A 25,267-nucleotide genomic window follows, 5' to 3' on the forward strand; every position below is an offset into this window, starting at 1 on the left:
ACAAAATTAATAATGTTGTTTGAGGATTTATACTGTATTTCTAAGGGATGTAGCTATGGGTGAGCTCTGAGACGGGTGTTTTTGGAGGACTTGTATGTGTGAGGAGGGTAACTAAGGGCACACTCTGAAATATTTTTTTTGGGGGGCTTGGATCTATAAGGAGTGTAATAATGGCAAGTTCTGAGGCAGGCATTTTGTGTAGCAGTTACGCATTTTGACCTTAAAGGCGGAGTGCACAATGTTTGAAAAACACTTTGGAAAAGGGAGTCGTGCTGACTACCAAAACACACTTGTAGCCAAACAGCAGTAAGGGGGGTGTTTACTAACCAACATCCTTGCCCAGGTTGTGTATGTGTGGGGCTGGTCTATCAAAAGACGGTCCAGATTCTATTGGGGTAAGGGCGTGTATGTTTATGTGATTTCAAATGTCAACACTGGCTTTTAAACATTGTGCACTCAGCCTTTAAAGTACTGGTACAATCTGTCACTCTAAACTAGGCAAAAACCTGGTGAAGTTTAATGCATTTTAGGAAGGATTGTTCCAGTGCACCTATGCAGCCATTGTAGAGGTGAAGGGTGATAGAACAAACACCTGAAAATTTTTGGGCCAGCATCATATGTCCAAATTTCAATCAAAACCGTTCTATTTCATCATAAACAATCTGAAAACAGGGCTTTTAGTGTAAAATACCGAACTTGTCCTTTAAAACATTTAGGATAGGTGAAAAAGATCCACCATTGCAAACACAGTTTAGAAGAAACAAGAAGAAAACAAACAGGAATCAAACATTATGGTGACGAACATGTTCCACAGCTTTCTGTTCTTGGAAGAAGTAAAAATTAAAAAAGAAAAACAATAATGTGTGTGCAAATGCTGTCTATTTCCCTTGTATAATTGTATATAGTTGTATAGTTGTCCTGTCTCAATATTTTCACGCGCATGCGCTGTTGTACGCGCACTGTCCGCGCGATCTCAAATTTAGGCCGCACACGGATGGTCATTGCTGATGACGAAAATGACGTCATGCGGACGGGGCGCATACGTGGACATCCCTAGTGTAGACTGCTTCATTGGACGTACGTGCGGTGACGCAATTACGCGTCTGGTCCAAACTTTACTTCCGGTTTCTGTTTGTTAACGGGTCTGACCAGTTGCTGAAACTGAACTCTTAAACAAATACCTTGTTGTTGTTTATTTTGCTTGTTATATAAATAAACTACTTTAAAAGTACTTTTTTTGTTATTTATTCTTAGCAGAGTTTACCGAAAGTTACGTGTTGACCACGAAAGCCGTTTGTTTATGTTGTTACTGCTGAAACCGTCTATACTTTCGGCTTAGGGGCGAGCTCTAAAACTGGTGTTTTGGGGTGGCTTGTATGTGTGAGATGGGTAAATAAGGGTGACCCCCAAGTCAGATGTTTTTGAAGTGCTGGTATGTGTGAAGAGGGTAACTAAGGGCGAGCTCTAAAATGGGTGTTTTTACAGTGTGGCCTCTATGCGCTTTGGGACTTCAGTAAAGCTGTTTCTTCAAAGTGTGGCCAACCGCCACTTACCGCTGCATTTTCGTTGACTTCTTGGACAAAATTACTTTCCAAACAGAGTGCGGACAGCGTGATTAATTGAGGGGTCCGCAGAGGTGCCCGATGCAGTATATTTTCGCACAAACTTGGGAGCGTTTCATTCACGTGGACGTTAATGTGCTGATCTCTTCACCACTGGAGTCTGTCAGTTTATAAAATACACAAGGGCTTGTTGAGACGATGTCTGGGAAAATTCATTAAAGATTCTCTAGATGTTGTGGTTGAAAGCTAATGGACAAGATCCCTTTTGCTCGCACGAGAAGCGCTTGACGAATTTATGTGACAAAAGAACCATGTACGTGGTTGTAGACCAGTATCACGTTTTGTGTAATAAACACTCACATGTATATCTAGGTCCAGGATCAAGAGGAGCTGATTATAGAGCTACAAAAAGAGCTGGAGAAGATCAGATCAGAGAAGGAGAAAGAACTAAGAGAATGGAAGGAAAGATGGAACTGTGTCTCAGAGAACCTCAGGAACACAAAGAACCAACTCCAGCAGGCCCAGGACAGCAAAGATCAGGCTCTCAGGAGTCTGGACCTACAGCAGGAGAAGAACCGCAGCCTTCAAAATGATATGGACCAACTTCGCATCACGGTGAGAGAAGGGGAGGAGACAGACTGGACACAAAGGTCAAACAAAGATCAATTTAAGACAAGAGTAGAGAGAGTTCAAGTAGTTTAGAGAATATGTAGAGTATTTGACCTCTTCTCACAAGGCTGTTCATCAAACTAGCATCCAATCACATCTCCCTTGTGCAGAATTTGCCCTTGTAACCTCCACATGACTTCAAATATCAAATCACGCAACTAACGCACCCCAAACCATCAACCCCTGCAGCTTTTGTCTGTTTTTCTGTGTGTTCCTTTATGATTGCTATAGATGATTTGATCAGACGTTCCCTTCCCGGCTTTATATCTAGCATGCACTCTCAAACAGACCCTCATCACATTTTATTTGAAGTCGGATCATTGTGTTTGGAATAACGGGGGGGTTTGGTACTTTAGAAGATAATTATGTGTAATCCACAATCATTTATGTGAACTCAAATAATAACAGACAAAGTGGTTCGAGTCCACATTATCCAATTTGCCATTTAATGGAAGATAGACTGAGGCTCGCTCCCTAAAAATTGAACCATTTCCTTAAATCGTCAATTTAGCCCATACCCTGAATGCATCGAGGACAGAAATGATGGAAAATAATATTCCAGTATTGTCCTCACATAAACACATAAAATGATTTTTGTTTTCTCTTTCCAATTGCATTATTTGGATTGGACCCTGCTGTTTTTAATTGACGCTTACTCTGTGTCTGTTAGCTGGGTCAGCGTGAGAGCAAACTGGAAGTTCTGCTTCAGGAGGCGGCAGTCCTTCGCCAACAGCTGCTCATCTCCCAAGATTCACTGCAGCAGGTGACCAATGAGCTCCAGGCCTGCGAGAAAGAGTTGAAAGAGGTAAACCAACACTGTTTGAATATATTGGTATCACTTTACTTAAAGGGGTGTTCATAAGACTGACATGACACCTTTATGGTCGTGGCATGGCACGTCGTGAACATGGAGGACATTTTATGCAAGTTTATGACAACTTTCATTAGGTGACATTCGCTCAATTGTGTAATTTTAATGCAAAAGATGACATTGTTTAAGATGCCCTTGTTATGACAAATTGACATAAACCAGTAAATCATAAACATAAACCATAAATATGTCATAAACCTAATTTTAATGCAAAAGATGACATTGTTTGAGATGCCCTTGTTGTGACAGCTTGACATGGACCAGTAAATCATAAACATAAACCATAAATATGTCATAAACCTGACATAGCAGATTAATGATCAAACTTAAGACACTGCCTAGCTTTATGGGTTAACATTACATTAAATTGTCATGTGGTTGGTTTCGACATTGGCTGTCATGAGGCCATTATAAATGTGTCACAAATATTTTTCTGACCACTTTTTACCATTAATACAAATTTAATTTGTCATTAAAAATGTCATTAAGTGTTAATAGTCTGTCAAGTTGTTTTATAAACAGCATCATGAATATTTTTCTTGACCTCAACTACAGTGGTTCATATTGAAGCTAAAGCTATAGTTTCTTAAGTTTGATAATTAATCTGCTATGTCATGTTTATGATAGATTTATGACAAGTTATGTTGTCTTTTAATGTCAATTTGTCATGAAAAGTAATGATGCATTGGTTTATGTCAAGTTGTCATAACAAAGACATCTCAAACAATTTCATATTTGCATTAAAAATTACACAATTGAGCGAATGACACTTAATGACATAAATGTGCAAAAAAACTTCTTTATGTTCATGACACGTGTCATGTCATGATTAAGAAGGTGTCATGTCAGTCTTATGAACACCCCTTGAAGTAAAATGTTACCAATATATTTGTATAGACAATTATAGCATTATACTATACGTGACCCTGTCTGTGAAATCCAGACTAAAGTTTTATAATAAGATTAGGAGGATCATTGATTTTAGTCTTTAGCACTATTCGGACGGGATTAGTTTTCCAAACGACGTTTGAGTTTCAGCGTGTCCCCCAGGACGTCTGTGATTTTATGTACCGATTTGGACGGGATTAAAATGATGCAGGCTATAGAGACAGAGCGCAGTTATGCAAATTTGAAAACCACGCCCACCGGGGGAACGCAATCCAACCGTCTCCATTGACTTTGTATTGCGAGAAGCCGCCTCCTTGTCATTGGCTTATAACAAAAAACTGAATAATGCCTAAAAGCTGCTGTGTGACAATATGTACAGCTAACAAGCCAAAGAACCCAGAAATAAGTTTTTATAAGCTGTCGAGCCATAAAACCCAGTCTTTACGGAGAATAAAGTGGATCGCCGACTATGTTTCCCCCTAGTGGACGCAGTTCTACTAATAGAAGTACTATGAAGGGTTGCCTGTGTCCATTTTTGTGTCTTTGAACGCTCGTTTTTTGGGGTCGACAGCTTATAAAAACTTATTTACAGATTAAACTTAAAAACAGATTAATACCTAAAAGCTGCTTTGTGACAAGGTGTACATCTAACAATCCAAAAAAAAAAACGTTTTTATAAGCTTTCGACTTCAAAAAACGAGCGTTTATTTTGCATAATATTTATTCAATGTTTGCACTTACACCATATTTGCTGAAAGGGAGATATTGATAAGTAGGCTCTTACTAAAGTTGGTTGTCGCTACTTTCAGGCACATTACTGTTGGGCGATATGAGATTGTCCTATTGTCAGCCTGTGAGATCGCTGATACACGATAGTATTGAGGGGCGGGGCAATAGTTTACCCATTTATGACTAGCCACATGATTTGTGGACAAAAAAGAAGCTGATTTACTCTAAGGGCAACACTGTCACGACCACAACCTTCTTAAAGGAAAACACCACCGTTTTTCAATATTTTACTATGTTCCTACTTCAACTTAAAGAAACTAATACATACCCATTTCAATGCGTGCACTTAATCTTTGTACAGTGCGTCATGAATGTGTTAGCATTTAGCCTAGCCCCATTCATTCCTTAGGATCCAAACAGGGATGAATTTAGAAGCCACCAAACACTTCCATGTTTTCCCTATTTAAAGACTCTTACATGAGTAGTTACACGAGTAAGTATGGTGGCACAAAATATTTTTTTTTTGGAGCCATAGGAATGAATGGGGTTAGGCTAAATGCTAACACATTAAAAAAGCGCTGTACAAAGATAAAAAGTGCACGCATTGAAAAAATATAGGTATGTATTAATTCATCTAAGTTGAGGTAAGAACATGGTAAAATATTGAAAAACTGATGCCATTAATTAGAGCACTCTGAAATTTCCTGTGTGTCAGGTAGCGGCTACAACAGCCTCGCTGGTTTTAAACCTCTGTGCACCTAACAACCTCTCTAGTGCAATGTCGGAGCCACGCATGTTACAAGCTCAGGTGCGAGGAAGAGTAATGCGCATTACAAGTTTAGGTGTAAGAAGGAGTTCATGCCTCGCGTGTTCAGGTCCAAACAAGAGTCCATGACGCGCGCATTACAAGTTCAGGTGCAAAATGGAATCCGTGCTGTGCACGTTACAATCTCTTTCGCACAAAGTAAACCCTCACATGTGAGGATAAGCATGTTAGTGTGAAACTATGATGATAACAATAATAATAATTTAAAACTATAATGGGCAAACAGGCCATATGTCTGACTATCGTCGATAGATCGTCATCTACTTTTTGTTCTAAAATGTATTTTCTGTAAATACGTCACTGTGTGACGTCAGATGAAATCGACGAATACGCAGCTGGCAGAAACTTGGCCAAATGACACAAAATTTCTCCCATTTTAAACGTTATTTCTGCTTTGCCTGTTTTATTGATTGTTTAGCCAATATTTTTCTGCTCAGTTGGTACAGTATATTCAATTGTTGTGTAGAAGAAGGAGAGGGCGGTCTAGAAGAGTCACAGAGTTTAAGACTAAACTGTCTGCAACACCATCAATAGTTCACCTGTTACACCCAGGTACTTTCTAAAACATGATGCATCCTGACCCACCTATACACCAACCTTGCCCACCTATACGCCAACCTGTATTTGTGTGGGTAGCTGTTAAAATCTGAATGTTGTCAGGCTGCAGGGTGAGCTCCAATAGCAGAATGATCTTCTGATGAACTTTGACATCCAGCATTGGCAGAAAGATCTCACCAAGAGCACCTGCAAATATTTTTTTCCCCTTATCAACCTTTACATCTATTTTGAGACTTGTGCAGTTTGCATCGTGCTCAGTGCATCAGAAGGCCTCAGTGGTCCAAAAGCGTGCAGGATCAAGGCACGTGTGCTGTCTTGTCCATCCGCTCTCTCTTACACGCACAGAGGAATAAAAAGATGGACCTGACACACGACCCCGTCTTCTCTTCGTGCTACGTGCTCGGAGGCAAACCTTTGCATAACCCGTCAATTGAAGCAGGAGTCTTCTCGTGTTTATTTATATGTCTTTGACCGGTCACTTATTTGTTCGGGAAAATCTCCTTGTTCTTTTCAAATTGGACAAACTTATCACTTCAGTGCTGACTGAATGTTTTGAGTTCCTTGAGAGTTTTTTTTATATATTTATTAATTTATTTTGTGTTTTTTTCATAGTGAGCGAGCGGTGAATAATGCATTGGATTCTTCTATGTGTACTGTTTTATTTTTGTCATTAGCATGCAGCCCCAGTTATCTGCCAAACTTAAGAGTGCCTGTGAAATGTTTGTGATGTTATTTATTTATGTCGCCCTTTCAATTATTCATTTGTTTATTTATTCATGGCAGAACTAACTGCAATTGGAAAATTCATTTTTGCTGAAGGGCACGTCCAATACCCTTCCACCCCCACCACCACACCTCTGTCTGCCCTCCCTACGCATGCACATAGAGGAAGGGGGCACGTCAGACTTGTTAGTGACTGCTTCATGTGGCATTTCTTAAGACTCAAGGGGAGATGTCATTTTAATCCGAGCGGACAGATGAGGAGATGGGAAAGATTGAGGGAGTGAGATTGTTCTTGAAAAACTTTGGGGAATGATGCTGGGGGTTTAATGAATCGAACAGATCTTATATGCTTCCAGTTAAAGGCCTTTTATGCTATTTTTTTTAATCTTTTTTAAATCTTTGGTGTTTGAGCAAAGTTTAAGACATCGCTGAGATCTCATGAATTTCTGGTTATTATGAAAAACATCTGTGCCTGTGACCTGACTTTAAATCTGTCTTAGGCCATTATCTGATTCTGGTCCTCCATATGGTTTCCTGTCCCTCCTCCTGTTATCTTTCCTAATAAAAGTAGAAATCCAATATGTAAAGAAAAAGAAAATTGTATTATGTACGTATGGACATGAAATCTGCCTTTAACGGTCCTGCTGGTAGCATCAGTCATCAAAAAATCTATATTGTTCAACCATAAACATTAGGAAACAGATTCCAGTCCTGAATGTTTATTGGTCAATAAAACATCCCATCCATGTAAAAATGTATAATATAGTAACAGCCATAATGTGAAACACCTGTTACTGTGTATTTCACTGCAGGGCACTTCACTGAATCGATTGCTGGGTGTCACGTCAAATATCGCCCTGTAGACTGTTCCTGTGTCTGAAACCACTTCCTCGTTCACTTATTCACTATTCCCTATACAGCGAATGACAATTGAGTCCACTATATGGGGAAGAACCAAATGAAAATTTCAGATATTTATGCCAGTCTCTGAAATTGCATCAGAGAGCTATCACAGAGATTTGTCATAAACACTTACACCTGTGTGGCTTTATTGATTTTACTGTGAAACAGTAAAGTTTACTTTCTTACTTTCTTACATTTGTCATGTTTATTGTATTAGTTAAAGAGATCAAAACACCTGCTTGTCATATTTATTTACAGTTATGTATTATATTTAATAAACCCATGTATTATATGTGTTTATTATATTTATTTAAAGAGCACCTATTGTCCGATTCACGTTTTTACATTTCCTTTCCTGTGTTGGTGTGTATTAGTACATGTTAATGATATGCAAAAGGTACAAACCCCAAAGGAAACGATGACGCGAGTTATCGTCTCCAACGTAAATCTCTTTTCTTGGACTGCAACAAACACACGGGTTGTAGGCAACAGTTAACTTCCTAAGATTGGTGATGTAGACAAGACCGACATTATCACAATTCCTCCCGCTTCACAGCCTGTAAATTAAATGTGAGCACCACAATTCTTGGCTGACGTCAGAGGTATTCAGGACAATCACAACATACAGATTAGCTGGCCAATCAGGGACACACAGATTTTCAAATCAGCGCGTTTCAGGAAGAGAGTGAATGCTGGAGCTTCAAAAATGTACAGTATGTGGAAAATCGGTGGAAAAACGCGTCGCGTTAACCAATCAGGAGCTTGCTCTAGTAGTGCATGATTACAGGAAGCGAGCGGAGTCACAGAAGTCTGACGTGAATTTCCTTGACGTGATGTCTCGATGACTAGAATTTCACGCACGGCTTTCACGCATTAATGAAGCGAGTAAACTCAAAATGTTCCAGCGGCAAACTAGGCGCGGTAGATGCAATTTTGACGCCTCAAACGCAGCAGGTGTGAACCCACGGTAATGCAGTGGTTCTCACATTTTTCAGCGTGGGCACCCTAAAGGGGTGAAGTGCCGTGTCGCGTTTAGGACACTCTGACATTTCGTACACCAGAAGTGCACATTAAATAGTGCAAGCTTATTCAGATAGCGTCTACTTTAACTCTTTCCCCGCCATTGACGAGATTTCTCGTCAATCAAGAGAAAACGCTTCCCCGGCAATGACGAGTATTTCCGTCTTTCCGCAATACCGCTATTAGCCACTACTTTCCGTGTCTGTTTTAAAGATCGCTCTGAATGGGATCTCTATGAAAAGTCCGTCACAAAAATGGAATTATCTCTGCTTTTTGCTCAAAATGTGATGTTTTTGCAGAAACCTACCGATATTCAAAAGCTGATTACAAAAGAACTCCTGAAGGTAGGATGAAACGTTTTTGTTTTTTTTTTTAAAGCAGAGGGTCTGTTCTTTCATTTGGTATATTGTATGTTTATATATTTGAAGAAGAACATTTTCTGGAAGGCATTAAACTTTTGTGAAAATCATGAAAAACGCTGGCGCTGGCTGGCACCTTTTTTTAAAAAACGCTGGCGGTGAAAGAGTTAAATTGCAAAATATACGTTAGCAGCCAATGTTAATTGCTAACGATTTGGGTGATATTATTTAATATTAAACTATGTAAGTGGCACGAGGGATTTGAGCAGTGTCCAGAGTCACAGCGGACAGGCGCCACTGGTGTGTGTACATTCATACAAAATAATGTGTTCTGTTTTTAGATTCATGCGCTTCTTGTCCGGTGTGCGACCCCCTTATGTGTTGGATCCATCCCCGCTCCAAAGAAAATTCATGACAAAACAATCTCAAATTTATAATTTGAATTAAACATATTAAATTGTACAATTTAGTTCTGTAGGTATCTTTTTTTAGGTTTGATTGCACAGAACTTAAATTATAATGATATAATAATAAATTAATGTATTTTATAAAATATCATAAAGATATGGTTTAAGAACCACTGCTCTACAGTCTTTTATCGGTTGTGTATGCAGGAGGTCATGTCTAAAGGAAAGGAGGTGAGGAGACTTCAAGAGATCCAGGAACAGAGAGAGGAGGTGATAGAGGAGAACAAACACAAAGCTTCACAGCAGCGAGAGAGAGACGGCCTTTACATGGAGGTAAACACGAAACTTAAATCACTAAAAGCACAAATTGCCCGATTTGAGTAATGAAAAAGAAATGAAAAACAGAAGTTTGTGGCATTTGTACGTCTTTAGCTGAAGGCTGTTTGCATGCACTTTTCTGTCCACCGCATCGACGAGTCACATATAGCCATGGAATTCCAATTAACTCCCTTTAATTCGGCCCTCCCTTGCCTGTGGCACACTTCCTTCATTTATTTTAATCTTGTTTATGCACCTTGATTGTTTCACAATATAGATTTTTTTAATTAGGGAAGATTGATTAAATTGCATTGATTCTGTGTCCTTATTAAAATGAAACCACCGCCGTTCCACCCTCTCCTAACCGCTGTTATTTATAATTAGTGGACATGCCGTCCATTCGGCTTTAGGTGGCTGGGTATGTGTTATGAAAACGGCGTTTATCATATTTATTGCTGCGTCTGAAGGTCTGTGACAGGACTTTATGAGGTTTTATTAGAGAGGTGTGTGCAATATCTGCTGGTTGCAGGCTTTTCCACAGTTTTAAATTTTTTGCGTCCCAAAATGAACCCCCTAACTACAGAATCCTCTTAAAAATAAAGGAGCTTAAAAGATTTTAAACAGCAATGCCATGGAAGAACAGACTTTTTGGTTAGCATTCTAAGAGCCATTATTTCATATCTTTTTATAATCTAAAGAAACAGAAAGGTTTTTTGAAGGTTAAAGGATCTTTATTCCAAAAATATTTTAGACAAAAATTATTCTTCTATTGCATTGTGAAGCACCTTAATTTCATGGTTCCCACAGGTCCTTGAAATCCTTGAAAGTTTGTGAATCTGGGTGGGGGGGATTCGAGGCCCTGTGAAGTTTTTGAAAATATACATAAATACAGGTCATGTATTTTATGCAAGAAGTTTTCTGGAAAAAAATCCATATTATTTCCTGTGTAGTGTAGGATAATATCATAAAAATTCTAGACTTTTTAAGCACACATGCTAAACTGTTTACTTTAAATGTTTATATCTTCTGTATGCGAATGTAGATTCATACCAAAATGCTTTTTTGCATAGTTGTGTTTGACATATGAAAGCGTTTAGGGTTACGCATGTAACTGTTGTTCCCTGAGAAGGGAACGAGGCGCTGCGTCTCCCTTGCCATACTTCCTATGTCCCTGTAATGCCATCTTTGTCAATATTTCAGATAGCGATATACTTCCTGGCTCCCGTGTCACCCTGTCTTTGTTGTTAAGCCTCACTATTGGTTAAATTTGATATACACATTCAGACGCACTTACCCCTGGAGACGTCCCCAAAGTGTCACCGCAGTGATGCAGCGCGAGTTCCCTCGAAAGGGAACTGTAACAATGTATCTTATAAGGTAACACGATGTAACCTTGCTCTCACTTGAAATGTGTCCCCACATTTAGTCCTTGAATTTGAGGGTATTGGACCTGGAAAGTCCTTGATAGGTCCTTGAATTTAAAGTTAACCAAGGTGTGGGAACCCTGGAAACAGAAAGGTTTTTGAAGGTTAAAGGTTCTATATGCCAAAAATCTTTTAGCCAAAAATTGTTCTTCTATGGCATCGTGAAGCATCTTTATTTACTTAAGACTATAGACGGTTTCATTAGTAACAACATAAACACGCAGCTTTCGTGGTCATCACGTAACTTCCGTTAAACTCTGCGAAGAATTAGTAACAAAGTTCTTTTAAAGTAGTTTATTTATATAGCAAGCAAAATAAACAACACGTATATTACATAGGAACCCAAAACATTTGTTATTTTCGACAAGGTATTTGTTTAAGAGTTCCGTTTCAGCAACTAGTCAGACCATTAAACAAACAGAAACTGGAAGTAAAGTTCGGACCAGACGCCCGGTGAAACGGTCTATACATGCCAGACAAAAGATGCTGTTTTTATTATTAAAAACCATGGCAGATAAACTGTTTGTGTTTTAAGATGCATGCTGTCATTTACAAATCCAACATAAGGCAGCATTTGCAATCAATTTTATTATTGTAATGTGATATTTAAAAAAAATCAAACTGTTTGTTAAAAGAGAGCCTGGTAATGTCAGTTTAAAAGGAGTTATAGATGGAGAAAACCCTTTTTTTTTAATAAAAATTACAAAGATAAATATTTTATGTACGGTAAAGTTATTTCATAGAATTGTTTTCTAAACACATTATAAATGTTAGAAATATTTTGCTGAAACACAATACAAACACACATTTTCCACATTTCTTTGTTCAGGATTATTTGGGCGTGGCTAAAACAGTGTCTCGATGATGCACTGGAGCCACCGAGCATGGCCCCGCCCCTAACACAATCATGAGCATCCATTCATGTTTTTAATCATTCATATTTGGCTGGGTGGTTAAAGCAACACTATGTAGTTTCCATGTAAAAATGACTTACAGCTCCCCCATGTGGTTGAAAAGCGCAACAGTGCCTGGTATCAGACACTCTTCTGCAGGCTGGGGGAGGGGCGGGGCTGTGTGCTCTACCCTCCACCGCCACTTTCAGAGTGTGCTTGTAGCAGCTAGGAGGCTGCTCAGGTTGCAGCAACAGTACAATTTGTCCAGTTAAAAGTTGTTCTATCACTGAAATAATTTTAGAGACATTATTTAAAGGTAAAAACTACATAGTGTTGCTTTAATAACACATTTTTCTGTGATGTCACAAACTGAGAACACATTTATATCAGACTTTAACAACTTTATTAAAAGTTTCCTTTATATCAGTCAGTAATTTGTGAATTATTATACTTATTTTACGAGAGCAACCAGCAAAGGCAATGCAGTACAAAGGCACATATTTATTGTCTTTGTATTATGTTGCCATAACCTATTCTTTCATCTCATCAGATGCATTTCACACTGCAAACCCTTTTCTCTGGTCAACAAGAACCTGACTGATTGTATAGCACTTGTAAACCATGAGAAGAACTCCAGAACATTCTGCACATCTACAGTAGACACATAAGCATCTTGTTATTCTGCTGACGTCTGCGTCACCTTCTAATCACTTCATGCTGATCCGTGAAAATTTTAATCGTGAAGCGACGTGCGGCTCTTTAATTTTGATCAATGACTCTGTTCATCCCTTACATAACAGGTCCTGCTCCAACCCCCTCCACCTTTCTCCACACCCTCCTCTTTTCCTGGTATGAAAATGATATTAGAAACTAAATGAGATTTGAAATTGTGTGTTTGACAAGTGACTTGATGACAGGGTTTATAGCAGCATCGGATCCATGGAAATTTTATGCTAATAACACTGCTGGCACACCGATCTAGTAAGAAATTAATCAGTAGCGTGGAAAAGACCTAGAGACACCGCCATAAAAATATCTCTCTCTTTTTCTCTCTTTCTCTCTTTCAAATAGCCACAGGCTGGTGTCTCTGTGATGAGTTCTGGACTGAAACAAGGACTTAGAAAATTACACTGCAGCTTAGCACTGATTCAGGCTGTAATTCATGCAGCTGTGCCATACACTGGTGTCTTCCTCTCCCTTACCAGCATTTACTAGTGTCATAAAAACATTATTAGATCTTATTTCTGCTGTTACACAGCAAAAATCATTTTTCTAATATGTATTTTCTACTGTTTTGTTTAAACATCTAAACATTCTTAAGAAGTACACAAAAACATTATTAGAGAAAATATTTTGAATTAACTTTATTTGACCTCATTTGCAAATTATCATTGTAGAAAGAAGAAATCAAGTAAGTGCAAAAAATAAATAACCTTAATTTAAGATGTATTTTATAAAAACAAGTTAAGCAATTTCAGCATTATGCATGTGACATTTGCAGTCAAAAATGCAAAAAATCTCAAAGAATGCATTTATTACCAGTATATTGAACCAGCTATTTATATTTTCCTAAACTTCAGAGTCCAGACATCTGAAAAATATCAGTCTATACAAGGGATCTTTAAGTACTCTTCTTCAGGGCCAGTTTTAAATTTGTAAATATGATACGGGCCAAACTTTTACCCCTATTTTTTACCTTGTATATATTTTTGACTTTTGCTTATATAGAGCGGGGAAAATAAGTATTTGACACATTAGCATTTTTATCAGTAAGGAGATTTCTAAGTGGGCTATTAACACAAAATTTCCACCAGATGTAGTCATCAAGCCACATATTGAATTTATACAAAGAAATCAGAACATTTAAGCACACAAGTTGAGTCACAATAAATAAAGTGAAATGACACAGGAAATAAGTATTGAACACATGAAGAGAACAAGGTGCAAAATGACATAGAAGGCCAGGAGATCACCTGAAAACTGTCAGTATTGAGAGAGAAACCCTGCCCCCTATCAGTACTAATTGATATCAGCTGCTTTAGTCCTAATTGATGGCCTATAAAGGCATCTCATTTCCCAGGAGGCGGACAGGAAAGACTTCATGATGGGTAAAAGCAAAGAACTCTCTCAAGATCTTCAAAATCTTATCATTGAAAGCATTTCAATGGGAATGGTTATAGGTGCATATCCAGAATGCTGAATGTTCCTGTGAGCACTGTGGACGCCATTATCCAGAAATGGAAAGAACATCACTTCACCAAAAACTAGCCATGAGCAGGTGCTCCACGTAAAATCACTGTCCAAGGAGTCCAAAGAATAATCAGGAGAGTTCTCCAAGAGCCAAGAACCACTCGGGCAGAACTTCAGGAAGACCTTGCATCTGCAGGTACTGTTGTTTCAAAGAAAACTATAAGCCATGCACTGAACCGCCATGGCATCCATGCACGCTCACCACACAAGACTCCATTGCTGAAAAAAAGAATTGGAGAAGCCTGTGGATTATTGGGAGACTATAGTATGATCAGATGAAAGCAAAATTGAACTTTTTGAAAGAAACATTCTACACACCATGATTGGAGAAGAAATGGCACTGCCCACCACCCCAAGAACACCATGCCAACAGTTAAGTTTGGGGGTGGAAGCATCTTGATTTGGGGCTGCTTTTCACCAAGGGGTACTGGCAGACTTCATATTATTGAAGGGAGAATGAATGGAGAAATGTGCCGGGACATTCTGGATAAAAATCTGCTGCCATCTACCAGAAAGCTGAATATGAAAAGAGGATGGACATTTCAGCAAGACACTGATCCCAAACACAAGGCCAACGAAACAATGAAGTGGTTTCAAAGAAAGAAAATCAAGTTGCTTAAATGACCCGGTCAATCAGCTGACCTAAATCCCATAGAAAATCTATGAAGAGAACTGAAGATCAAAGTTCATAAAAAAATGCCCAAGGAACCTTCAAGATTAAAAAACCATTTGGGTGGAAAACTGGGCCAGAATAACTCCTGAGCAATGCAGACGACTGGTCTCTCCATACAAGAGGCATCTAAAAGCTGTAATCACCAACAAAGGCTTTTCCACAAAGTATTAAATAAAGGGTGTTCAATACTTATTCCCTGTGTCATTTCACTTTATTTATTATGACTCAACTTGTATACTTAAATGTTCTGATTTCTTTGTATAAATTCCATATTTGGCTTGATGGCTACATCTGGTGGAAATTTTGTGTCAATAGCCCATTTAGAAATCCCCTTACTGATAAAAATGCTGATGTATCAGATACTTAAATTTTCCCCGCTGTATATGTATATATAACTTCCAGTAAACTCCGCTAAGATAAAATAACAACAAAGTACTTTAAACGTAGTTTATTTATATAACAAGCAAAACATGTGTTATTTTCGACGAGGTATTTGTTCAAGAGTTCAGTTTAGCAACTAGTCAGACTATAAAATAAACTGAAACTGGAAGTAAAGTTCAGACCAGGCACGTATCGTTTCACCCTACGTGTGTCCGATGAAACCGTACTTTATACTGCTCAAAAATGCTCAAGTTGTGTTTAGTGCCAAGAGAGGTCACACTAAACGCTGACAATGCCTAAAGAAGACATGTAGAAAAATGTTTTTTTTTTTGGTTGAAAATAATATAAATAAATATGGATGAACATTAAAACTTCTAAAACAACAAGTCTGGTGGTGGTGGCCTAAGACTTTTGCACAATACTGTCTATATACTGACTAAGAGCATCATTTTTTGCAATGAGTATCTACGGTTTGTATGTTCCCACTACATAGCCACCATCTCTCCTTTCTGCTGCTGGTTTTCTTAATTCACTTCATCCGTCAGATGTTTTTCCCTTCTCTGCCTTCCGTGTGTACATCCTCCCGGCTCAACTCCAAACAAACAGACGTGTAGATGAATCACTAATGGAGTCATTATCAGGTTCTGCTCTTTTAAAACAACACAATTAGTGCTGTAGTCTTAATGATGCTTGCGAGGGAAGTTTAGTGCACCGAAGAGCAGCTCCATCCTGGGCTTTCATCAAGACCAATAAATCATGCAAGTTAACTCACAAAACCAATATACCGCATATATGTGTGTGCACAGTAGCCGGTGTGATTTATTATTTTCACCCTGCGAGACATCTGTTACAGTGCTCCTTATTTTTGTAATGCATCATCAGCCAGAGGAAAAAATAATATTATCCAATCTGGGATCTGCTCTCTCTGGAGTCTAATAATCTAATGTAGAGCTTCTATCAGCGAGGCACTGCAGACATGCTTCAGGGAGCAAACAGGCTTCACTGATTTCTGTCTGCAAATCTCGAGCATTCATTATATATGCCAGCGAGTGTGTGTGTTTAAATGTGAGTTTATAAACTGATTGTTCTGACTCTTATCCAAATTCTGATTGGATGAAGCATCTTTGAAAGCACCTGTGAACATGTCACTTGAATTCTGTCAAATGCAGACAACCTACTGTGTTCAAATCCATGCAATGACATTATATTTCCTTACTTGTTTTTGAAAGTCAGCCTGTGTGCATCTCTGTTTTTCTGCTAACTATGTTTCAGTGTAAAGGCCAGAACAAGTCGCTCTCTGAGTTGTGTCGGGAGGTACCGCGTTGGCAGCAGGAGGCGCTGGAGCAGAGGCAGAGCCGAGTAACGGAGGTGCAGGACCTTAAGAAAGAGCTGGAGAGCACACAAGGCCGCCTGCAGCTGAAGACAGCCCACAGACAACAGAGAGACACAGAAGAAAAGGTGAGACAGCATAGCCAACCTCAGTCGCACACTAGATCTCTGCTTCTAAATATAAGTGTGTTCGTGTGTGTCAGATCATCTGCAGGGAAACAACCTTCTGTTGTCAGAATACAGAGTTGATTCACCTGAAAACTGGCTTATTGGAGGCTGAGAAGTTAGCTACTGATGCAGAGGCCAGACTACAACCTCTTAGTGACTCCCTCGAGCTATACAAACATGAGTATCAAGCCTGCCTCAACAAAATCGCCAAACTAGAGAGTACCCAGCAAAGCCAAGGACAGGACCTGAAAGAGACCCATGATAAGGTTGGTGCCTATATTACTCTTAAGCCACCTTTCCACTGTACATGACACAACTTTTGTAGTTTATTCGTAAATCCGTGCCAACATGGGAGAGAAGCTCATTCCATACACTGAAATAGATTACTTCTGGTCGGTGTGTTGTATGTGGTGTAGTCGCACAAGTTCAACGACTCTCCATAGTAGGGCTGGGCAAAAAAAACTTTTTTTCGGTGATTAGTTTTTTTTACGTGGTCGATTCAAAATCGATTCTCAAAGATCAGAATAAATTTTTTCTTTCATATTTATTTCCGCAAACATTGAACGTAAAATTAACGTTAATCTAATTACTAATCTTCTTCACTAGATGTCACCCTATTTTTTGCCTTGCGTGATGTTACCAAGGAGCGAGAAGCAAGCCTGTAATACATTCATTTAGTGCTTAAAATGGCGGTTTTAGGTGCTTCATCGACGTTGAGGCCACCTTCACATAAAAAGTCAGAGGAAGCATTTTAGATTTCGCAAGACGACGACGATAGTGTTGTGGCTTTTAATTTCTTTTTATTAATTACCCACTTGTAAACTGCTGTTCACTGTTCTTTTTTATTAATATAGGATTTGTATTAAATCTATATTCATTGAGTTGAATCGAGAATTGAGTATAAAAACCAACCCGAGAACCTGAATCAAAAATTGAATCAAGAATCGAAATCGAATCGATTTGATAGCTTGTGAATCGAAATCAAATCGATCTGGAACATTTGAATCGATACCCAGCCCTACTCCATAGGTAATAAATGACTTCCAGTTTATTGGCTGTCGTTTGTTACACAACAACGATTTGAACCATAAACTAGAATGTTTTTATGCGGTTTGTCCTAAAACTTTTGAAGACTGGTTTCAAAGTGCAAGTTTTTAACAACGACCTTTTGTCGTCTCTATTATGTAAGCAAGAATTTGTAATATCGGTAAAGTCATGCGCATGTGTTCATTCAGTCTATAGACATGCACGAGTATACTGTAGGGCTGGGTAAAAAAACACCTGCGATTCTCATGCGTGTCTTATCAGTAAAGCCGGTTCGGTGATTAGTAGTAAATTGCCATGACCTGCATTCAGATGGAGCGGCATTTACTACACAAAGCCATATTTCACCAAGAAGCTAGGCAAAATTGCGTTCATAATAGAAGATGATCTTCCACGATTATGAACACGATTTTGCCTAGCTTTTGGTGAAATACGGCTCTGTATAGTAAATGCCGCTCTATCCGAAAAAAGGTGATAGCGGTTTACTTCTATCAACGAACCGGCTTTACTGATGAGACATGCATGAGAATCGTAATCAAGACGACAATAGTGGCCTACAGGACTGCGTTTGTGCTACTTAAGATACTGAGTTTATTAACGCTTCTCCAACAAATATGTAAGTGATTTATAGTCCACTTGTTGTAATAAAGCTACCTCATTGGTCATCTAAACACAACTAATAGATGCTTTCAGAAGAATGCGTATGTACGCAGGCAAGCGTTTAGTGTTTCTTTACAGGGTAACAGGGTAACACACGTAATGAGCGCATTTAGTCGCCTTCGTGTATACGCGGATCTTTTGACAGCATTGTTGTGTGTGCGTAAAAAAATTCACTACTTTGTTGTCGTGTAAACATAGCCTTAGTCTTTGAGAATCTGCATTGCAAACTGTTTTTTTAATGGGGGGCAAACACTTTTTCACACAGGGCCATGTAATTTTGGATTTTGTTTTCCCTTAACTCTTTCCCCGCCATTGATGAGTTAACTCGTCAATTAAGAGAAAACGCTTCCCTGCCAATGACGAGTTTTTCTGGCAATCCGTATTTTCGTTATTATCCATCAGGTGGCGCTCTTATCTAACTTATTAAACCCGGAAGTATTCCCTTATGGTACATTTACACGGGGCATAAGCGTTAACGCTTGACGGAAGGCTTGTCGGAATGTCTCCAACACATGCTCCGGTCTTCCATAAACGTTATTGGCTGGCTCTGCCTAGGTTATTTGCATAAGGCGATCTGATTGGCTGCCGCACGCGTTGCCGCTTGAAAAGTTGAGAAATGTTCAACTTCTGCCGCGGCGCCCACGGATCCACAATTCAGTTCGGTAACGCATGACGTCACCCATAAAAAATTAATGGGAAGCGTTAATGCTTACGCCCTGGGTGAATGCACCGTTAAAGGTGCAGTGTGTAATTTTTAGAGGATCTCTTGAAAGAAATGAAAAATAATATACAAAACTATATTATCAGTGGTGTACAAATACCTTTTATAATGAACCGTTATGTTTTTATAACCTTAGAATGAGACGTTTTTATCTACATACATCGAGGGTCCCCTTACATGGAGGTCACCATTTTGTGCCACCGTGTTTCTATAGAAACCCTTAATGGACAAACATTTTTACTAAGTTGTCTCTGATGATGAAATGTTTGTCTGGTGGTGGCTATCATGGCTTCTTTATGCATTTTAAAAGTGAGGGTTGGGCAGTGCACTGAGCCGTTGGTTGCAATTCGCAACTTCACCACTAGATGCCGCTAAAATTTACACACTGCACCATTAAGGCAAACAGATCAAACTCTGTGTATGTTTTGAGGATCGCTTTATCAAAAGTCCTTCACAAAAATGCAATTATCTCATCTTTTTGCTCAAAATGGGATATTTTTGAAGAAACCTACCCATATTTGAGAGGTGATAAAAAGAAAAGATTTAATAAAAAAAAAAAATTGTCTTCACTTGTGTTATCTTTGATTAATATTTAAATATGTTTGATGATCTGTAACATTAAAGTGTGACAAATATGCAATAACATAAGAAATCTGGAGGGGGCCAACACTTTTTCACACCACTGTATGTAGTATCAGCTCTCATTTCACTTTAATTTATAACATATGCAAAGAGAAAGAAGTTTTTTAGAAAATCTGAATTACGAATTCCTGAGCTTACAATTATGATCAACTCTCTTTTGGACAAACTTTCTATATTGTTGCATCTCTTTTGTTGCTAAATTGATACTAGAAGTTACTACTGGAAATTTTTGAGCCCAAAAATCAGTGGTATTTTTCATACACAGGATTATTTATTGTTTTGTTTTTTTTAGGACTGTGTGTGTCCTCAGGTGTTGGAGCGAGACGATCAGATTTTACGTCTGAGAGCTCAGATTGTAGCTCTGCGGGGGGATCTTCAGGTACAATCTGCCCAGCTGGAAAGTGGAGATGATGCCCTCACCACTCTGAGCCAGCAGCTGCGAAACACGCTGGGTGAACTGGAGCACAGCCGTAAACATGCCCAGGAGTGTGAGATGCTCATCAGCACCCTCAAAGACTCCAGCGAGAGCCTCCGACACCAGGTCAGCTCAACTGTCTACTACAACTAACTAACTTATGAATAGTTGAGTGTTCAAGCCCATAACCTAGCCCTATGTATAGCCTTAGAGGGACACTCACATTTTTTGAAAATGTGCTCATTTTACAGCTCCCCTAGAATTAAACATTTGATTTTTACCATTTTGGAATCCATTCAGCTGATACCCGGGTCTAGCTGTACCATTTTTAGCATAGCTTAGCATAATTGATTGAATCTGATTTGACCATTAGCATTGCTCTACAAATAACCAAATAGTTTTAATATTTTTCCTATTTAAAACTTGACTCTTCTGTAGTTACATTGTGCACTAAGACAGACGGAAAATTAAAAGTTGTGATTTTCTATGCAGATATGGCTAGATCTATACTCTCATTCTGGCGTAATAATCAAGGAGTTTGCTGCTGTAACATGGCTGCAGCAGGCATAATAATATTACGCAGCGCCAGAAAATAGTCCCATGCTATTGAAAGTAACCAAGGGGACTATTTTCGAGCAGTGCATACTTTTACTACGCCTGCTTGTCTTTGATTATTACGCTAGAATGAGAGTATAGTTCCTAGCCATAACTTTAGGGGAGCTGGAAAATGAGCATATTTTTTTTTTTAAAGTGGAGTGTCCCTTTAAATCTGATTGGTTTATAGGAATGATGTTTCATACTTATATAGGAGCATGCTATATAACACCTGTGAGCCACACAAAAATGTGTTGGGTCCCGGTTTGAGACCTCGGACATGAACCATAAATGTGCAGCATAATGCCACTGACTTAACACGCTTGTTTCCTCCGTTGAGTTACAGAAAAATGAACTCTGTTGGGTTCAGATTGCATATAGTGCCAGATGAAACCCAGTCATCATGCTTACGGATGAAAAGTGCCTTGTTAGTGCAGTATGAGGCGTGAGCGCAATGGGGATGCGAATCAAAGCCGCCATACGAGTCTGGATCGATTCAGGTCAAAACCCCCACAATTGCAGGTGTTTCAAGTCTCGTGGTAAAGCAGACAGCCGTGACAGCTGTCTCTCTTAAGGAATTCTGGGAATTTGAGTTGTTATTGATTCAAAGTTGTAGAGTAACTGGTGTTTAAATGGATCCAAGGTTGTTTTGATTTGCTTGTATGTCTGCGCTCGGCGTACGCTAGGGGGGCGGCTGGACAGGCATTAAGTGAAAAAGCCTGCTGGGTCTGCAGTGTCTTGTTGAAATAATGGGCATTTCGCACAGTGGTAGCGGGACAGATCGCCTTTCCAGCCCAGCGGTGCAGTCACCTCTGTCAGATACCGCTGATGCTAGGTGTGATCTTTCGGCTTTGATCCTCTGCCTTCCCTCTCCGCTCAAGCTCCTACCGTTTCTCCGGGCATCACCTCCGGCCCGGCCCGGCTGCTTCTCTCAGCGCTCCATTAGCGATCTCTAAACAGCACGCTCACATGCGCTGTATTGATCCGACTGCTCGCAGTCAGGACCTCAGAACACACACGTGTGCGTGTCCTTTAGCCGTTCAACCATGTCTTTTCCTGTACCGTTGTGTGTGTGTGTTTGTGTGCTCCCCTGAAGTGCTCAAAACCTGCTGGGTTGTCTGCCCCTCTGCATTTCAACACACAACTGCATTTTCTGGTTATGACTTTATTCACCTTTATAAAATCGTCCTACATAATGTAAAGAACATTCTTGGTAAATATAACTTTGACATTCTTAATATTGAGTGAGTATGGTCATATCAAAGATATAAAAAAATCAATAAATGACATAAATTTTTAATGCTCCTAATCTCATAATTAAATTATTAGGGTCACATATTTTGTTTTGCTTTTTACATAATTTTTTTGGTATTGTGCATGTGAAAAGCACTTGTTTGTAAAATGCGCTAAATAAACTTGCTTTGCTGTACCGTAGCTCATCTTTTTTATAAAATCGTTCACAGAACAGCAGCAACGGACAGCGTGGCATAATGAAATATTATCTTCATTAACTCTGAGCCCCTTTGGGAGCGTTTTATAATCAGTCCTGACTAAGCACAGATTCCCTTTAGTTCAGACAGCGCTGTATTGAACTGATTTATCTTTCTCAGAAGGAGGAACTTAACAGGCATTAGGCCCTGTTATTACCATCTGAAGAGAGATAGATAGAGACTGATCTGTGTACAGTTTTACAGGCTGTGGTATAGTCCAGACTAATGACTCCCTAAATCACTCCATAATAATTTCACATTACGGACACAACGAGCTTTAAGGATTTGCAGGGATAAATTCTTACAAATTCTGCATCCGAAACCACCTACTTTCATACTATTTAGTACGCGAAAGCAGTAGGTGAGGTGAGTAGTATGTCTGAATTCATAGTATTCGAAAAACAGTAGGCGAAAAGGAGCAATCTTATGAGCCTCTGGGAGAGGAGGTATCCAACGAAGAAGAAGGAGAGGCATTGTTTTATTAAAAAATATCTGAAATTATTAACGCGTCCATTTAATTGTATATACATGTATTAAACAGCTGTCCCATTTGGTTGCATTTGTTTAACGTCATTTCAGTTAACAACTAAATTGTTGTTTTGAAGATGTGTCACTTGATGTTTCCCATATGGAAAAAAATATATTTTTAAATATATTTCAAAATATTAAAAAAATATTTGCGCTGAAATATATTTTCAAATATGTTTACACAAAATTTTCAATCAATATATATTTTTGGGCCATTTTTTTTAAATTTTGAAAATCCATATGGAAATTTTTTAAATTTAAATAATTTATATTCACATCACATTGAAAGTAGAGATGCACCGATAATACATTTTTCTACCGATAGCCGATTATTTTTACTGACATCTGCTGATACCCAGTGGCGGCTAGTGACTTCTCTTCCAAAATATGTGTGTGTCATGTGTGTTGCTCGTCATTTCAAAATATGTGTTTGTTGCGTCATGTGAACCATGTGCATCATGCCTCTTGTCAAAATACGAGCCTGCTGCACATGGTTAAAAGTATTTATGATAAAAGAGATGCTCGTGTTCACAAAATTCTCGCAAGACACTAACTTAACACTAAACTCTGATTACACATGAGATCTGTTTTATCATAAACCCTTTAGACGTGTCTGCGGCAGGCTCGTATTTTGACATCACACGTGATGCACATAAGTTTACATGACGCGCCAAACACATATTTTGAAATGACGATACCGATGGATTGGTGGTTATATTAACTTGCATTAACTAAATTCTGAAGATTAAATTTTCTAAATGTTATTCATTCAAATAATGAAACTAGTGGTGTTTTTTTTACATTTTCAATAAACAGAGCTTAAATTCATAGCATTTTCCTGTTCTCTTTTGATTGACAGGATAAATTGGACATGGCTATCGGCTGTTCTTAAACTGTCACCCAATAGCTGATAGTGTGAAAAATTGCTTTTATCGCCCAAAACAATTATTGACCGATATATCAGTGCATTTCTAATTAGAAAACAGCCTTTGTGTGTTAGAAACCTGCAAACATAACAGGTTTGAAAATATTAAAATTAAATATATTTTCAACTGCAAAAATATAGTTTTAATTTTATATATTATACATACATTTTATACTTGTACTTTATACATTTTATACAAACTTTTATATTTAGGCCAGAATTATTTTTTTGCCGTATGGGTTGTAAAATTAGAAATGTATATGTTGCCTTGTAATACATTTTGAAATATATGTTAATTTGTAAGGGTTAAAACCTACTGAGCCCCTAAGGTGACATTGTAGTAAAAAATTCGGAAGTTTATGTGCTCACACGAAACCTTCATGTGCAGAATTTAGTTTCGCGTGCTCACTCGATAGATTCACGTGCGCACGCAATAGTTTCACGTGAGCACTCAAAAGTTTCACGTGCTCACCCGAAACTAAACGCAATAGTTTCACGTGCGCACCCAAAAATTAAATAAAGTTGTTTCGCGTGCGCACGTGAAAACACGCGAAAGTTTCACGTGCTCATGCAAAACTAAACGCCATAGTTTCACATGTGCACGATTATAGTTTCACTTGCGCACTTGAAACTAAACTTTATTTAATTTTTGCTCCATGTCCCCTTAGGGGCTCCATAAAAACCAAATATATATTTTCAAATTCAAAAATATATTTAATTAAGCTTTACTTTCTACAAAATGTATTTAATCTATATAACGTATTTTTGGCCAAAGAAATAAATTTTTTGCCGCATGGGATCAACATGCCGGATGCAGTACATCCGAATTCATTCATGCGATCCATATCCATACTATATAGTACCTACTGTTTTAATGGTCAATGAGTAGTTACTTCAATTCAATACCTACTGTCACAGTATACGATTTTGAATGCAGGTTATGTTACCCTTATGTCATTTAATACATGCAATATGTTATTGTTTTGTATTCTCGTGCTAGATGGTAAGATCTGTAGTTATTGATTTTGGTCTGTTACTATTGCATGACTTATTGGACCATAATAAATATATAAGCAATGACTTTGTGTTCTGTCTTTTAGATGGAAGAGCAGGAAGAGACTCTGGTAAAGGTCCAGGCTGATTTTTCCATCTACCGATCCACTCATGTTCACTCCAGTTCAGACTACGAATCCCAGCATGCCCGTGTTCAGGAACTGGAGCATGTGAGTATTTGTGTTGTCCATCTTTATAGTTGAGGGCCACGGCATATGCAACACTGAGAACTACGTGGATCCAT

General features: G+C 38.6%; 1 protein-coding gene across 8 annotated transcripts in view; it reads left to right on the top strand.

Moving 5' to 3' along the window:
- The window catches only part of pmfbp1 (polyamine modulated factor 1 binding protein 1), a 263,364-nt gene that overhangs the window by 207,139 nt on the left and 30,958 nt on the right, over positions 1-25,267 (top strand). For 7 of the 8 annotated variants that reach the window (XM_055213102.2, XM_055213135.2, XM_055213127.2 and 4 more), the window contains 7 exons: positions 1,935-2,177; positions 2,902-3,036; positions 9,723-9,848; positions 16,727-16,912; positions 16,987-17,217; positions 20,311-20,559; positions 25,071-25,193. In XM_055213102.2, the coding sequence (XP_055069077.2) occupies positions 1,935-2,177; positions 2,902-3,036; positions 9,723-9,848; positions 16,727-16,912; positions 16,987-17,217; positions 20,311-20,559; positions 25,071-25,193 (1,293 nt within the window). The remainder of the gene's footprint in view (positions 1-1,934; positions 2,178-2,901; positions 3,037-9,722; positions 9,849-16,726; positions 16,913-16,986; positions 17,218-20,310; positions 20,560-25,070; positions 25,194-25,267) is intronic. The other variant, XM_055213142.2, reaches the window with a different exon arrangement.

This window comes from Misgurnus anguillicaudatus, chromosome 21, assembly GCF_027580225.2.
Source record: "Misgurnus anguillicaudatus chromosome 21, ASM2758022v2, whole genome shotgun sequence".
NCBI classification, from domain to species: Eukaryota; Metazoa; Chordata; class Actinopteri; order Cypriniformes; family Cobitidae; genus Misgurnus; species Misgurnus anguillicaudatus.